This window comes from Rhinopithecus bieti, unplaced genomic scaffold (assembly GCF_001698545.2).
Source record: "Rhinopithecus bieti isolate Rb0 unplaced genomic scaffold, ASM169854v2 scaffold_15336, whole genome shotgun sequence".
Taxonomy (NCBI): Eukaryota; Metazoa; Chordata; class Mammalia; order Primates; family Cercopithecidae; genus Rhinopithecus; species Rhinopithecus bieti.
This window is the reverse complement of record NW_016808678.1, coordinates 1,100,432-1,119,189: the sequence shown is the minus strand read 5'-3', so window position 1 is coordinate 1,119,189 and position 18,758 is coordinate 1,100,432. Positions and strand designations below refer to the sequence as shown.

Sequence of the window (18,758 nt, the reverse complement as noted above, 5' to 3'; positions counted from 1 at the left end):
AAAAAAAAAAAAAAAAAAAAAAAAATTTCTTCACTATTAAAATTAAAAAAGTGTGAATTTTTTTATATTGAAGTGTTATGAGTAACACCTTTCAAGGACCCTTGTGAGAAAATATTGTTAGAGTATTGAGGCACAAGTGCCCAGTGGGATGGGACATTTTAACTTACTACCAAGTCTCACTCTCTCTCTTTTTTCCCTTTCCTTAATAAATGTGATATCATATGGTATATTCACAAAGAAAGACAAAATTTTAGGTTAATGCATTCTTTAAAACAAAATACCTCCAGAAGGCAACAATAGTTACCCTAAGGAAAATCAACAAGCAGAATCAATTTAAAAGACAACTTACTATTTGACCCTAGCAAACTGATTTGTTCTTCATTGAAACCAGCTAGAAGATCGATAAGAAATTATTAATGACAAAGACTTTAACAAGCATAACCTCCCCTACACTGATCTGTACTACCTATGAAGTTCATTGTGTTGTAGAGAAAAATGCTGCTTTTTTAGTGATGAGTATATATACCTAAGTTAGATGGGTCACTTCCATTCAGGCTACATGGAACTGCATAGTGATTAAAATGTCTTTGAGTATCTGTATATGATGAATAGCAAACTAATAAAAATTAATTTAAATAAGAGTCTATGTTGCATTGGTTGTGTTTTCAATTCGGATAAGCCTGGTTTGAATTTCCACAATCAATTACTATTGTGCATTACCTTGGGAAAGTTTTCTAAACCTCAGCATCTTTACCCAGAGAAAGAACATATTCATAGGGTTGAGGTAAGAATTAAATAAGATGTCTTAAAAACTTAGTTCAGTGTTTTGCATAAAGTAAGAAATAAATTGTAGTGGTCATTACTATTGTTATTTTTAGTCTTCTTTTATAATGAATTATAAACCCATAAGTAGTGATACTTAGGGTATCATTGTATGCATTTTGTGAACTAAAATTATTCCTGATTGATTTTATCTCATGCTCCGACTGTGTTTCATTCTTGTTAAAATTCTCACACATTTCTAATGTGTGTCACCTTGCTATATTTGCACATTAATTACTATTGCTTTATATGGATAAAAAGCAGGGTTTAAATATATAGATACAAAACTCCCTAAATAATACTCACATGTATGACATGTGTGTATAACAATTCTGGCATATAAAGTGTCCTAGGGTCTCACCCAATATTTGTTTCATATAATGAGAGAGAAGAGCAGAAAATATAATCTCAAAAGAATATATAAATCAATTAGAATCAAAGCTTTACAAGCATACTGAGTTTGGCCTGTTATGTCCAGAACAGTGCTTGGTATACAGGTGGACTTCAGTTAGTATTTGTTGAATAAACACATAAATGAAATAAATGAACATTTCTAATAGTTTTATGTGCAGAGCAATTGGCCAGGCACTTTGTAGAATATAAGATTTATAGCAAATAAATGTAACTTCTCTTTCTGGAACTCACCATGTAAGTAGAGAGGATAAATTCCCAAAGAAATAACTATTATAAGACAGATGGCATTGTAATGAAGACCCAAGCACAACACTGTGTATCAAGGTAGGGGGGGTGTTTGAGGAGTGTACATTAATTCCAACTGGGGAAAAACATGACACAATCCTAATACTGTTATCAACAATTCAGAGCACTTGACACTAATTTCTAAGCAATATTTAGAATAATTTAAATATAAGCCTGCTCTCATGAAAAATATTGGCCTCCTAAAATGAGCGATGGGTACCAATCACAAGGAGCTGATTTAACCAAAAGCTGGCACTTTTTTTTCACACCACTCTTTACCCTGAAGTACCTGAAAGTCATTTTGATGAGGAGGGTTACGAAGTGGTACATTCTTGTGTTTGGTCCAGTGGATGAAATGTTATTTCTGGGGGAAATGATGCAATTTCCAATGTATGGGACAGAGTTGATTCTCTAATATAGCTTTCTCAGTACCAGCGTCATATTCTAATCCCCTAGGGGGTTCTGGGAAAGAAAGAAGAAAAGAGAAAAAAGTGGAGGAGAAAAAGAAGAAAAAGTTGTCTAGCCCTAACTCCAGACTAATAAAATCATAATCTCTGACAGAGGGGCCCAGGCATCAGCACTAAATAAAAATCTCACAAGAATGTAATGTGTTGCCATGATTGAAAGCCACATTGGTCTAAGACAATGCATCTCAAACTTTGCTGGGCATAAGAATCACCTATATGGCTGGCTGAAACACGATCCATGAGCCTCAGCCCTAAAGATCTATCGGGGATAAAGGTAACGTTTTCCATTCTAACCAGTCCCAGGATAATGCTGTGCTGTTGGTCTCTGAAGTAGGCTTTGAGTGGTAGTGCTTTAGGCAGTGGCTACAAAAGGCTCCCTACGTATAGGCAGAGAAGTGAGTTGCCAAGGAGTTGCTCCTCAAAGGGTGATCTATGGACAGGCAGCATCAGCATCTCCTGAGATCTTGCTAGAGATTCCTACTCTCAAACTTTTCTAAATCAGAACCTGTATGCCAGGTGGTAAGAATGTACATTCAAGTTTGAGAAGCACTGCTTTAATACTCAAATTTGATTCCATATTGGACTCATCTAGTAGATTTTTTTAAAACTGCCAGCACCTGTGTACTGCTTCAGGCAGCCTTCTGGACATTGGGAGTTTTTAAGAACTGACCAAGCGATTTTTTTTTTTTTTTTTTTTTTGCACGGCAAGATTTGAGAGAACCACCACTCTACAAGGCATGAGGTGAGGTGATGTTATGCAAAATTTTCTCTAAAGTTATGTTCTTCCGATCTCTTGGTTTGTCACATTACCTGACATTCTCATAGATATTCACTCAGGCATGTTAATAAGAATCTTCTCAAATACAAATCACTATAGGATGAACATTGTTTTATCAGTCATTCACATCATTGTGTCAACATAATTTAATTAGAATCTGAGATCACAGAGCTGGAATAAAACGAGTTGTAATGGGCATTGGGAGAATGGAAAAGACCAATAATTTCAAATATTGGTGAGCTTTTTTTCATGGCCTGAGATGGATGGAAGGTTGGACTGTTGATGGTGGTGGGGTGGTGATAGGTTAGTTCTTGTTCAACCAAAACGTAGAGTAGCACACCGAGCATTTGAGTAGCTGGAAGGGTGGGACCAAACAATGAGAATAAATTTATTTCTTTTTATGAAATGAACATGGAAATAATTGGTGAGGAATTATGAAATTATAATTATGTTGAGATTGGATATAAGAGTATGTAAGTGGTTGATGAAGTAGCCATTAGAAATTATTAGAAGTCTCTGCATTATTTTATGAGCATTTTTTGTAAACTGACTGAGCTCCAGAATCTTATCATATATTTACCATGCTCAATGATATTTTAGATATTGATATCCTAGCAACACTATACATACTGACTTGCTCCTGACTTAAACCAGGTTAACTCCAAAAGTATGACTGAATAAATGAATGTGCTAAGTAGTACCCCTCCAATAAATATCTTGCCGACATACACAGGTCTAGGACTGACAGAATTTTCTCTTTCATGCCACCAGCACATCTTCGATGCACTCTGAGTCATTTAACTGGAATTAGGTACATACGGAAGAAAGAGAAGCGTCAATGTTCCTCTTACTTAATGGGTCACCTTGAGGGAGAAGCCAAGTAGTGATTAAGGACAACTAGGGGTCACATAACAAATTAGAAAGTCTAGACCCTCAATACTCACCAGCATTAGTCTTCTACAATACATGCAATCTCATGGTCAACTGCAGAAGTTGAAAATGTTGTATTTTCTTTGAAAAGTTATTATTTTGTTTCTTGATTAAAAAATACCAGTAACGACAAAGTTAACTAATTTAAACTATTGCTTTTATTAGAATTACACGGGAGCACAAATAAATAAGCACAAAAAGTATTGTAAAATATTGCCAATGCACTAAAGAAAACAATTTATTTTCAAACAACATCTGGTTACTTCAGTAGTATCAAAGTACATTTATAATTACATGTTACCTAAAAAAATCAAGTACAAAAATTAAGAGACATTAAAACATCAGTGTTTATATTATTATGTATATAGAAATGGCTAATAACACATGAGTAGAGAAATCTGTTATCTAATGCTTATTTGCACAATTTTTCAGGCACATACCTGACATTTCTAATGAATTATGAAAATGCAATATGACATTCAAATTTTAGATATGGTAAACATGTTATATTGGAATGGATGTTAAATGGTTTTCTTTAAAACCCTGTCTTTTAAAATGTAGTGCCATTATCCACTAAAAAACATATTATTTTATATCATCTTGTCATAGCTATTTGTTTCAATTGTCTGAAAGAGCAAGAAAGTAAACATACAACTGCTAAATACGTAAACACATTTTTAGTGCAAGATAACAAGACTGTGACTTTACTGTGCTTTGCTTTTTATAATCACAGTGCACTTTACACAAGTTGCTACACTATAAATGTTAACTTAAGGAGTTCCAATCAAAAGAAGTGCATACTAAACATTTTCATATATATTATATACAGTATGTATACTGTACGTGGGTGTATACATGTGTAAATGTAGATGCTTTTAGGGTGGGCAAACCCAGTTATATTTGGGAACAATTGAACACTTCAAAAGAATTTTCACATATGTTTGGTTGAGATAAATCCAACAGCATTTCTTTAAAGAAAATTCCCCTTAAATTTGAAATTTCATAATATTTAAAGGGAAATGTAGTCAGACATTTTTTCCATATTACACACATTTTGCTGCAATGTAATTGACCCAAATATCAAAGAGTTTTAAATCATCCAAACACCAAGTCATAATGTTCAAGTCCAACATGGCAAAATGTGTTATCCTTTTAATGATTTACATAGACAGCAGTACATATTATATATGCACACATCGAGGCTTACACACAAACATATTCTATAGTTAGACATTAAGTTTAGTATGTTTAGAATTTTACCTTGACTATACACTTGATCTGAAAAAAAAGAGAATTGTGTAAACACAATTGTATATATTCTTCAAAACAATTGGTTTTATTTTGAAAATATTGATGATTGCATAATTAAGCTCCTTGAAAGGTGGGACGACATCTTTTTCAATGTTTAACACCCAGTGCTTTAGAATTTTTTAATGCCTGATACATAAGTTGCTCAATAATGGATTAATAACAAATTGTCCACATTCTACAATTAACTGTCTATTTTGCATACATGGAGGATGTAGCGATATAATGTTAAATGCTATAGGTACCATTTTTCTTTTATTTCCACTTAAGTTTGGGACACAGTGAATTATGAATTGCTATCTATTCTACTTCTATTTATTTGCAAGTGTGAATTACCTCTCATCTCTGATTACTTACTGCTTACATCGTAGGAATCGTTTCTCAATTTCACATGTGAGTGTGGTTATTTTACAAGCTCTTTCCTACTTTAGGAAACTGACTTGTCTTAATATGGAAGTGATATTAAAATTGCACTTGTATGTGCATTGTGTTGATGTCTTATTTAATTAGTTAAAAACAATAACCCAATAGCTTTGTTTAGTTTTATTGACGTAGTCACTAAATTTGCTCAAAAGAATCAAACTAAATTCCATGTATAGGCAAGACCTGCACCAAAATGTAGTAGTAAAAACCTTCTTTTATTCTCTAGAAGCATTCAAAGACAATTTTGTCACTACTTTGGAAAGTAAAGTTGTATCTAGTTGTCTACAATTGGCATGTGTTTGAATATATAATACTTTAAAACTACAAATTTTAATCTCCAGATGTTTTGCTTTCCTAATTATTTTACATGGGTATTAACCTTCATTTACACAAATCCATCACATTTGACGCCAAGCTTGCTTCAGTAGCATAAACATGGGAGAGATGCGGGCGCTGTTTATGTAAAAAATTACTCTTATACCTCAGAGGATGCTGGCATCTGCGATTGAAAAAAATGCAGATTTTTATATTTTCCTTTCATCAATCCTAAAGAAATTTATATCTTCTCTGCTAAGGAGTGTTTCACATGTAAAAGCATCTTGTGACATCCAATAAAATTCTGTTTCTATGAAATTTGCTGTGAGAGGACCATTTTTCGTAAGTATGAGCTCTTTCAACCTGATAACCACGCCATGAGATGATTTGTTCTTTGGCACTGCTAGAAATATGAGCTTCATCATAGCATAGTGTTCTGGCTATCTGTAGGCTATCTTCTGACCAAATTAACATATTGAAGTATCCTGGTTGATTACTGTCAGAGAGTCCGCTTATTTTTCTCTACATACTAATGACCTCCTTTTCTCCATTTAGAGAAACACTGCACAAAAAGGAAATTGATTATGGAATGATCATTGCCACAACAGACAATTGTATAGGCACAGAATAACAGTTCTTGAGTTAAATCTCAGTGAAGCCACTTTTCCAGATCTTTCAGTCGCTTTCCACTTAAGTAGAGATTTGCGGAAATAAATGAAAATGGTTGCCTAAAGTCAAATTTTCAAACAAGTTACCGCCTCAGAAAATAATGCATTTGAAAAAGGAGTGCATGAAACCTAGCCCTAGTGTGAGTTTGATAGAACAAATGGGAATGGTTTAATCCAACACAGATCACGTCAGTACTTTTATTTCCTTCTTGACAAATGGGCAACATTAAATAAACCTTCTGCCTAAATCAGAGTGATATGGGAAAGACAGGCGTCTGAAAAACACATTTGCATCTCCCCACAGAAAGATGTTCCCTAAATATAAATGTTAAGGGAGGGTTAATCATCACCATACTGAGCCTAAATATGTACGTTTCACAGAAATGCTGAGAATTAGTATCTTGTATCTGACTGATAGGCTTGAGTATATGTGGTCATAATAACTGAAATCAGGATAACAACTGGGGTCATAAAGACATTTTATTTCCATTCTGATTTTATCTAAACACATTTTCATCACCCTTAGATTTGTGCTCCATAGATTGTTGGGTTTGAAACATAATCTATAGCTGGTGAAACATGCTGGCGGGTTTTATTTAAGCTACTTAAGATCCCTTTGTAATTTCCTGCATTTGTGATCCCGGTTTTCTACCACCTCAATTACACAAGCAGAACCTGCAACTTCAGTAAGCATTTTATGTATACAGTTTTCCCACTGAGTATTCTTTCGTGTACACGCACACTCACACACACACGCACGCACACAGACACACCAACCGTACACTGCTCCCACTTACCTTTTTCCTCATTCTTTCAGAATTCGAATTGGACATCAAAATACACATTAATTATAAAATATTAGAAAATCATGTTATAACATTGAAAAGGCTTTTGAAAGAAACTATTACTGATAAAGCATCACTAGGTTTGTAGCAATATAGATTACAAAAATTCTCTAACTCCTGTTATATTTGGTTTTATTGAGCAGCACTGAACTATTGCTGTCAATACCCTTACAAGAAAAACTGCTATAACAATAACTTCAAAAACACACCTTTTCTCTCAGAAATATAATACTAAATTGATTGTTAACAAAGAACCACATACTATCAATTTTAGGAGGCATAAATAGTAATTTAAATATACAAAATATATGCGATAGTTTCTTTTTTATTCATTCGTGGCAATATTTATATTCAACTAACAAGTTCTTCTTAAAAGATATATATGATTTTTTAAACTTAAATTTCACCACCACATAAAATTGAATCCACCCCATCCCTCATCCCCTGCATTTCCTGTTTCTTTCTTGAAACAAAATAAAATAAAAAATGGCCATAATTCTTTGGTCATGGTGTCATAATCAGTGAGAATGGGTGTGATGATCACATACAGAAGATTATGACCCAGAAATGTGGTGATAACCAGTTTGAAAAAATTAACAAGAAATACATATTCTATCAATGGATCTAAACTTTTAGAAAGATTGGCATTTAGTGCATTAAAATATGTAAACTGGTCTAGTTGAATGTTTATTTCTCATTTTCTTGGGGAAACAAGCACACACATGAAAAGTTACTTAAATATAGTGATTAAGGTGGCTATAATGCCACTGGTCCCACTTTCTTGAAAGCAGTCATGCTCTCGAGCTATTAATTCCTTGTTCCTTCCATCGTCACAGTGAACCCTGGTCTCCTCCCATCAGATCAATGATGCAAGGACACATGTCCCTAAAGTCATTTCTGAAGGAAATGTTTTCTGCTGGGATGTCCAATATATCCTAGTAACTTTCTCTGGAGTCTGACTAACCATTGCTTAGTTATTACTAAATCAGACTAATGGTTAGTCTAACCATTGCCAGAGGATACTAAAGAGAAATTCTTATAAAGCCAATGTAGCAAAATATTGTTGTCAATGTAACTTGGACATCCAAATTAAGCATCACGTTTGCATTCATTTCCTGTCAAACCCTTGAAACTTAAAAAGCACAGATGCTCTTAACAAATATGGTATTCAACTTCTATGTTACTAGCACCAGATCATATATTATGTGATTGAACATGATTTATAGTTGTGAGCTCTTGTACAGAAACCAGATGTGGGCAAGGGTAAAAAAAAAAAAACATTTTAAATGCAAAAATTAATAATAAAAGGCATCAAGGGATTACATATAAAAGAGATAACAAACCAGTTAATACCGAAATGATATCATATAGTAAACTCTTGATATTTCTGTAATTTATATACGTATAATGTGTATTATTTCAGGTGTCACCCATAAACTAGTAAAATATTTACATTTTAATATCTTCTGGATTCAAAATAATCCGGGATAAATAAGTGTGCCTTCATTGCAAGGGCATATGCATTTTATCTTGAACTTGCCACGAATAGGCACAGCTTCCCATGGCATTCCACTCCCACAGAAAAGATATGTAACAGTTCATTGTCATAGGACCGAGTCGACCTCCCTCTTCATATTAAGAAATGTGGAGCTCACACCATCCTGCGCACACTCATATGGCAGTATCCCAGAATACCGTTTGCTGTTTAGAATAGGGTGGAGGGCTGTACTTCTTGGCACCTGCATTCTTCTTCCAGCTGGGCAAGATAGGCATGCTATCCTGTTTGCAAAGGCCCTTTTCCGTTTTCTGTCTAGCCTTTATTTCCTTGCACAAGCAACGCTTTTTCTCAATCATCTCAAGCATTGTATGGTCTCCATGAAACCACTGCATGCATGCCACCTAGCAAAAAAGAAAGAGTGAATACAGAAGAAAAAATGGAATGAAAGCATATTTCTTTTGCACTGTGCTAGTAGTTTCTTAGAACAATGTCAGGTGTTTCTATATCTCTTCTAAAATTCTTTTTTGTTTTGTTTTGCTTTAGACAAGGTTTCACTCTGTCACCCAGGCTAGAGTACGATGATGCAATCACAGCTCACAGCAGCCTCGACCTCCTGGGCTCAAGTGGTCCTCCCACCTCAGTCACCCCAGTAGCTGGGACTACAGACACATACCACCATGCCCAGCTATTTTTTTTTTTAATTTTTGATAGAGATGAGGTCTCTCTGTATCACCCAGTGTGGTCTCAAACTCATGGGCTCAAGCAATCCTCCTGCGTCAGCCTCCCAAAGTGCTGGGATTACAGATGTGAGCTACTATGCCCAGTCTAAAAACTCTTAAGATAAATTAAGAGATAACTCTTACAAAACAAAACTGAAAGAATGGAAACCATATACAAACTTTGTACTTAAATTAGTAAACATCGTGATATTTAACAACAATTTGGGCATGAATATTTTTCAATATGTTCTAAAAGTTCATGATATGAAAGTTAAATCTTTTACACTTTTAAGCAATTTTCCAAATATATACCTGTAACTTTATGTTGGCTCCATTGTCTTATTGGTTCCCATATTTTTAAATTCAATAATTGGAATTACTTTTCAGTGAGGTCTAATATGAATGTGATATGTTTTAAAGATTTTAATGAACATTGTTTTATTCTTGAAATAATTTTAAACACTTAGGTTTATTTATAAAGAGAATGTAGTAGAATATTTTAATAATTCATCTCATCAAAATGATTTTAAGTGCACATCATACGCTTAGAATGTAAACGCTTAAATATTTCTCCTGCAAAGAAGTTTTTGCCATAGTTTTTGATGCTTCAGCAAATCTCTACATTAGAATCATTGGTCCCTATAGTCACAATGACAAGGATCCTAATCAACTTCAAAAACTTGGAAAAATAGATTCATGAGGTCAAGTTGGTTACCAGGAGAAAGTTCAGTGTGGACGATATATTGATACATACACACACATATGTATATATTACTGGACACCTGAAATATTATACCACTGCTTCCAGGTATATGTGGCACCATGTCTACCAGTAACTGTTCTTTGGAACAGAGCTAGTGTGTTGAGTCTGTCACACAAGGGCGGCAATAAAATTGGGCCCATGAGCTCAGCTAGGTTGTGGAAGCTTCCACATAATTGTTAAAGCAAATCTACTCTATGACTTGAAGCATTAAAATAGTGCACTTGAAGTCATTGAACTTGCTGTTACAATTTTAGGGTGATAATTACAGCAAATACATAATGCTTACTCTATATCAGATTTCATGCTAAGTACTTTGCATAGTTTAATTCATCTATTCCTTACCAAAATGCCCTGAAGTTTTACTATTTATTAACCCATAGTGATGAATAAAATGAGACTTAAAGTGATTTGGTAACTCTCCCAAAGTTACAGAGCCAACAAATGGCAGAGTCAAGATTTGAACCCAAGAGTTTATACCCAATACTCATACTTTTAACAGCTACACGATGCTGCCTCTCAATGTATGTATACATAGAACTGAAAGAATTGGGAGCATGGATTAGTACAACACTCTATGCATAGATGAGGAAGTTACATATCTAGTCTAAAACCAGGCAGGTAGATTTTGGTGTGAACAAAACTAAATCAAATTCTCACAATTCCTAATCATTTAGGGAGAGGGCAGGTCCTAGACCTAGAAAACATGGATTTAAATCCTCATGTGTCAAATTTCCATTGGTCACTAGGCTTCCTGACTTCTTTATCTGAATGAGTGAATTGATAAATTTGGTGTGAGGTTTAAATAGGATGATGCAGGTCAATTCATTTTAAAAAACAGTAAAGCATTGCCTAAGTCTCAGTATTCTAACACTGATGAATACCTAGCAGTTTTCCATACCTACACTCTGCCAGGCATGTGCAAAGAGCTCTATTTTATGTTAAATCCTCCAAGCCACACTGAAAGAATTTATCTACATGCTACAATTACAAAACTAAGTCTCAGAAAGTTTAAGAAACTAGATCATGGTCATAGCTAATAAATGATACAGACCTATATCAAACTCAGGTCTGTCTGACTCCAAAGTTGACATTCTTTCTATTATATTATGCTCCATCACCTGAATTTTACTTATAAATTATAATTATAGTTATTGTTATTTGTATTACTGTTTCCAGATGCTACTCAAAAATACAACTATATTTGTGACTTTATCAGTGAATAAAAACTGCTTATTAAATAATTAAATCAAAGTTACTAGCTTGGACTTGGAGCCCAGAAGATGATACTTTCTGATAAATATCTAGCTTGTGCCTAATTTGATAGAAAGTTCCTTGAAAAGATGGGCTGTATTTTATGCCTTTTAGTGTCCTCTAGTTCCTAGCTCAGGACCATAGACATGAGCATTCACTTTTTAAACAAAATTTTAGGTGTTTGTTGAGTTAATCTAATGAATAAGTTTGTGTTCCAACAGGATATTGTCAAAGTGGCTCAGAAATTTTCAAAAGACTTACAATATTTCATAACATGATAATCTGTGCAATAAAAATGCAGTAACTCTATTTTGGTGAAAATAAAAGAAAAATTTATTGAGTGACTACAAACTGTCATAACGAAATTTATAACACAGAATTCCCAGAGGACAGGCTTCAAATCTCACTCGTCTCGGTGGTCCCAACATGTAGAACAGAGTCCTAGGCTTTCAATAAAAGTTTTATCAGTTAAATAGAAGCCACCATCATAGAACAGTTTTTGTTGTCTCTCAAAAAAATAAAATAAAATCCAGATAATCTTCTTAGTAAAATATTCTCGGTTCTATACATTTCAACATCATTGCAAAACCTCCAAACTTCTTTAAGGCCCAATATTTCTTACAGCATCACTTCTATTTTTTTTTTTTTATAATTTATCTATTTATTTACTTCTCTACACAAACATTAAGTCATGTGTTACTGAATTCCCTTTAATATTTTTATGGCATAAATTGGTACGTGCAACTGAAAAATAATTTTTCTGGATTCCTTTGACAACAGGGTCACTGATATATTTCATAGTTGCATAACATTTCATATATGTATACACAGTGTACTGTATTATCCATAAAATATGTATTTTGTGTCACACAGAAATATATGCTACAGAGGTGTGTACATTTATTGAGAATACATTTCTTAAAACTCTAAAGAATAGAGGAATAAGAATAAAAATGATAAAGCTTGGAATTTTATTCTTTAGATTTTTCTTTTACATTAAATAGTTGGATAGATGGTTAGAATGGTCTGAAATACTGGGAAAAGAAAATACTTTTTTTTCCAGACTTACTCCATAATATTTAACTCATCTTTTGGAGACATGTGCAGTGAGTGAGAAAGTTTTGCCCAATATATAAAATTCCATGAAGAAAGCATTACCCAATACATGAAAGATGGCTAGGTATAAGACGATAATTCAAACTCAGGTTGCTGGAAGATTGTCAATTCAAAATATAAACATATATTTAAAAAGATCTTAACAAATATATAGATTCTAGAAAATATCTCCTTATTTAATATCTGCCATCAATTTGTTTCCACTTAAACTCCCCCAAAAATATTTCTGTTAAGATGTGATAAATAAACATAGAATATAATTATATTGTAGGAAGATATATCTGCTTCCCACATTTATTTTTAAATAGCACATGTTTTGGTGCATAGTCTTTTTAATTCTCAAAATCAAACTTCAATGTTACTACTGTAGCCATCTGCATCATTGAATCACCCCCAAAATATATCTAAATATTATGTTTTGCTGATAGTAAGATGTCATGCTTTCATTCATTGTTTTGGATATAATAAATAGCATGTTTAGCAAGTATATGAAGTATGTTAAGAACACTACTCATAAATAATTGCAATCGCTTTTTCCCCTATTTCCTTTTATCAAACCAAAAATCTCATATTCTTAAAGAAAAAAAAAAAAAAAAAAGGACGGTTAAAAAAGACGTGTAAAATCCCATTCCACCTCTCCCTGGAACTGAAAGAACTCTGGGAATTAACTATTACAACAAATTTGAAACCAAGCCCAGTAAATAAATTCTTCTAATTTAGTTATTTAATTCAATGGCCTTATTTCTTATCTTTAATCCAAAGGCATTTATTATACTGTTTATCCCATGAAGAAAAGAAAAAATGTATACATTAGTAGGTAAGTACACATCAAAAGATAACAGTAGGACAATTGTTCAATTAGTATGAACACACATCTCTAGGACAAGATTTTTATACCAGCATGATTCAGCAGAAGCAATATCCTTGGATAATAAGTTCATGGAAATAAAATCAAGTGAAGTTTCCTGTCTAGGAGGTAAAATTTCAATCTCTACCCCTTTTATGTAGGCTACACACAGTGACTTCTTCCTAAAAAGTACAGTATGGAAAGCGAGGAGGGAAGTAACTATACATTGGAGGAACCCAGTGTTATGGTCTGAACATTTGTGCCCCCTTAAAATTCTTATGTTGGGATCCTAACCTCCAAGGTGATGGTACTAAAAGGTGGGACCTCCTCAAGGTGATTGGGAGGTGCATGGGACTAGTACTCTTATACAATAAACCCAAGAGAGCTCTTCCACCCCTTCAGCCATGGTGCCAAAACAGCAAGAAGTCAAGAGTCTGCAACCAGGAAGAGTGTCTTCACCAGATCATAACCATGCTGTCACCCCGCTCTTGAACTTCTCAGTTTCCAGAACTGTGAAAAATAACTAACTGTTGTAGTTTATAGTGTTCTGTTCTAGCACCCCAAACATACAACACACCTGGCAAACATCACCCCCAACAGGTGATCAACAGTAGTAAATTATACTGGCAGTATGTATCCTTGGTATAATGTGATGAGACCAGAGGCACTTTTACCCCTGCCATCTTCCTCCTCAAAACCCGTAACTCCACTCTAATCATGAGAAAATACCAGAGAAACCCGAACTGAGAGACAGTCTACAAAATACCATACCAGTACTCCTCAAAGCTGCCAAGGTCATCCAAAATAAGGAAAGTCTGAGAAACTGTCACAGCCTAGAGAAGGGTAAGGAGACCCAATGACCAAGTGTAATTAATTTACATGCTATCCTGGAAGGGACTCTGGAGCAGGAAAAGAACATTGGATTAAAAACTAAGGGAATTGGAATACAGTATGGATTTAAGCTGATAATGATGCTATCAATATTGGTTCATTAGTCATGACACATGAACCATGATAATGTAAGATATTAACAATGGGGGGAAAATGGGTGTGGAATATTGGGAACCCACTGTGCACTCTTTGGAACTCTTCTGTAAATTAAAAACACTATTTTAAAATTAAAAAATAAATATGTACACACACGTGTTTGTGTACACGTTTGTGTGTGTGTGTATGCTTAAAGATCAAGTGAAGAGACTATATTCTTTTCAAATCTTGATTTTAACTGTATCTTTCATTCTTTAAAAGGAAGCAACATGGTATCATGGAAAGAGCTAAATGACTTGATTGGGATCCTGAGCATTGTGTGACATTGAAAAGACACGAATATCTCTGAATTTCCTAAATACTGTATATTGAATGAATATTGGTACATAATTCATACATACATAGTATATAAATTTATATATGCTTCACATATACATCTTATGGATATTGTACTGTATGTGTGTGTGTATATATATGTAAAACATATTGTTACACACTTCACACTTTACGTGGTTGTAGAAGGCAGAGAGCTAAAGCATATAAATGGAGAAAGCCCCATATATTATAACCATCTCATCTAATGATCCTTCAATGCATGAGGAGTAACATAAATGAGAAAGAACCTTTAGTTCACTTCAATAATTACTTTCTCTAGGAAATAAAATTAATTACTTCCTGAGATTAAGAGTATATTTTCTCCAAAGAACAAAGTAATATCAATGCAGTGCAATAATAAATCTCCATACTATGTATTTAAAATATTCAATTTTCCAAAGTAGATAAATTATCAAGAGAAAAAACAATACTCTGAAATAAGCACTTGGAGCATTTCAATATTGAAAATTGTACCAAAATAAAACCAATACAAGCATGCCTATCTCCACTGATTTTGATTTTTGTGCCTCGTTAGTTAGCATGGAAAAAACAATCATCTATCAAAGGCCTAGGAGACACAGCACAATGCCCAAGCAAGCGCCTTGTTAACCTTGGAATTAATTTCAGCTGGGAGTCTTGAGCCTTGTTGTGAGAGTAAAATTTAATTTCTTAAACCATAGGCACAGCAATCAATACTACTTTTCAGATGATCTGGGACAACATTGTCAGTCCTGTGTTGCTGTTTCTGAGCCAACCTCTCCAACTTGCATTGCCAGTTTTGTGAGAAATGGTCATTTCCTGCGTAAGGAGTGTAAGTTTAACCTGGCTGAAAAGGAAGCGGAAGTTCTCAAAGTTCTCTGGATTTTCTCTTTAAGGGAAGTTTCTCCGGGAGAGCATGAATAGCATTGGTGAGGGATCAAGGAAGAGAAGGCATGAAATCCAGTGTGTGTGACTCAAGAAGGGAAGCCAACATCTTCAGAAATGATGAGAGGTCGCGACTCGCCTGCAACTGTGCTCGCCCTGTCTTTAGGAGCCATGAAGTCGGCCAGGGTTGTTATTGCTTTCATTGGAAATGTTCTTCCTTTCCCATGTAGTGGGCAAAGAGGTTGATTTTGAATTATAAAACATACAGGAAAAAATAAGCACGTAAACACCATGGCTTTTTTACATATATCTTCAAGATAATGGATAGGGGTCGGCAATCTACAACCCACTGGCCAAATACAGCCCACTGCCTGTTTTTGTACTGTCCATGAGCAATAATTTGTTTTTATATTTTTAAATAGTTAAAAAACTAAAATGAAGTATATTTCATGACACATGGAAATTACATGTAATTCAAATGGTGGTATATATAAATCAAGATTTGGGGCACACAGATTGACCTATTTGTTGATGTACAAGGTAGAATTGAGTAGCTGGGATAGAGACCACAGGCTCATAGAGCTGAGAAGTTTTACAACCTGCCCCTAAACAGGGGGAAAAAAAAGCACTCACTCCTGAACTATTATGTAAGATGAAAAATAATAAAATTATAACTAACCATTTTGCTATGATGCATAAACTATCTGAAAAGGTCAAATAAATACTATGCTAGACCTGTAAAAAGTGAGAAAATAATTTTAATTAAACATCTAAAAACTTGTTAAATTTCCGCTTACCTGAACCTTGGTAAATGGTTTTTGGAACAAACTACTGTTACCCTAACATCACACTCTTTCCTAAACGTGTTTTCAACTAAGTAAATGATCATTTGATCCTTAAAATAAGTCTCTATTAGAATTGTCTGATAGAAGGCAGAAAAAGATAATGTTAGTATTGGTGCTATATAAACAACTATAAAACAAAATCAAGAGTATTGATTCACACGGACTTACGATATTTTTCATATTGAGTTGGGCCCATTAGATAAACCAGAAATGATGAAACCTAGACTTGAAATCAGTTACAGAAATTAATTTAGAAAAATTCTCTATTCTATATATGTCAATTATATATTTTATAATTCCATCATTAGAAGGAAAAGCAGTATGTTAGAATTAAAGAGATAAACTGATAAAATTGTATAGATAAGAGAGTTAATACTAAGTCAACTCTTTTTCATAACCCTGCAGAGGTTGTTTAGTTGCCTGTGATGTGTTACTGTGGTGACTTAACCTGAAAAATATGTTTAATTTGAGAACATTCCCCTAGTTTTAGTGAATTTATTTCAACTGTATTTTGGAAGGTATGGGTCAACTTGACATAATTTAGACAACAACATAGCCCTCAATAAATCTTTTGAAATTGATATAACACAGAGCTGAAAGGATTATGATTTTCTGCACTTGTCAGCATATTCAGTAATAAAATTGCTTCCTTAGTTAACAAATCACAAGTCTTTCAAATGACCATTACACAGAAAAAAAGCATTTTTTAATGAGCATATTTGACCCATGTATCTGTTATAAAATAATTGATATTTTGGAAACATATAGAGGCAACACTACTTCTCAGAATATTTTACATGAAATGTTTAAAAGGAACAGTAAAATAATTCATGTGGATTTACAATTAATTATAGATACCATTTATGCCACTTTAAAAAGTATAAATTCAAGGCTAGGAACATGATTCTGCACTAAATAATTTTCCCCCTTTTTATGAAGGCCAAATGAAGCTATTTGAACAGATAATCTAAGTGGGTAATACCAAAATAGTAGGGACTTTTCAATTCCATTGACCAGAATTTGATTTTAGGCTGTCAATCTGACTTGGATGATGTTGTATAAGTTACTCATCTGGCTTTCTTGAATAACACGACAACTAGGGATTATATATAAAATGTACCTAACTTTCAGACTTCAATATTATTTGAAGTAATATGCACCTTTTTCATAGCTTTAGGTTTTTCCATAGTCTTTCTCCTGTATTTTTTTCCATCTTTAACTCTAATCTACTGATCAGGTATTTCTTTAATTGTCCCCTTATAATTCTCCCTCATTTATCAGCACTGATGACTCAGAACATATGTTTTTTGAAAAAATTATTAGGCAAGTCTACACCTGAAGCATGTACTGGAATTGCAGTGTTTATTTCCCATGTCTAAATTTAGTTTTGAGATATAGATATATTGATAAAATGAGAACCATGTCTTGATTTCAGAGTTGCTTTTGAATGCAAAGTCATGGGTACACATTAACTCCTGCTCTTCTTCTTCTAGATCTAAAAATCACCCTTGATGTACAGTCTCTGATCAACTGCCAGGCACATAATAACAAACATCACCTGTTGATATTTGAAGTTATATATATTTATTTTTATGTATCTGGGCTTGCTTACCTTACCAATTACATAAAAGTCACTCATCAAGAAGATTCAAAAGTTATAAATGCATAAGACTTACAATTATGTGATTATAAAGAAAAACAGTTGCAAATTAACATCTATTGCTCATTTTCTCTTCTTCTAAAATGAGGAAAACATCTAATGCTTCCATTTTACAGTGATATCCTTTAAGGAAGACCCATTTCACAAATTACTTTCAGGGATGAAAGTTGGTTTCAACTACCATGCTGAACAGTGACAATTATAACTTATTTCAAGCTCCTAATACAATGCACATCCCTTTTTAAATATGTGTGTGTGTGTGTTTGATGTTCTATTTTCAAGCTAGGCACAGTGGTTCACGCCTGTAATCCCAGTACTTTGGGAGGCCAAGGTGAGCGCATCACTTGAGGTCAGGAGTTCGAGACCAGCCTGGCCAACATGGCAAAACCCCATCTCTACTAAAAATACAAAAATTAGCCAGGCTTGGTGGTGCATGCCTGTAATCCCAGCTACTAGGGAGGCTGAGGCAGGAGAATCACTTGAGCCCTAGAGGCAGAGGTTGCAATGAGCCAAGATCGCACCACTGCATTCCACTCTGGGTGACAGAGCGAGGCTCCATCTTACAAAAAAAAAAAAAA

At 34.0% G+C, this 18,758-nt stretch overlaps 1 protein-coding gene across 1 annotated transcript in view; it reads right to left on the bottom strand.

Moving 5' to 3' along the window:
• Positions 1–3,837: 3,837 nt before the first annotated feature.
• The window catches only part of NYAP2 (neuronal tyrosine-phosphorylated phosphoinositide-3-kinase adaptor 2), a 125,491-nt gene continuing 110,570 nt past the window's right edge, over positions 3,838–18,758 (bottom strand). The window contains 1 exon segment of the mRNA XM_017886958.1: positions 3,838–9,154. Within this exon segment, the coding sequence (XP_017742447.1) occupies positions 8,927–9,154 (228 nt within the window). The 3' untranslated portion in view covers positions 3,838–8,926.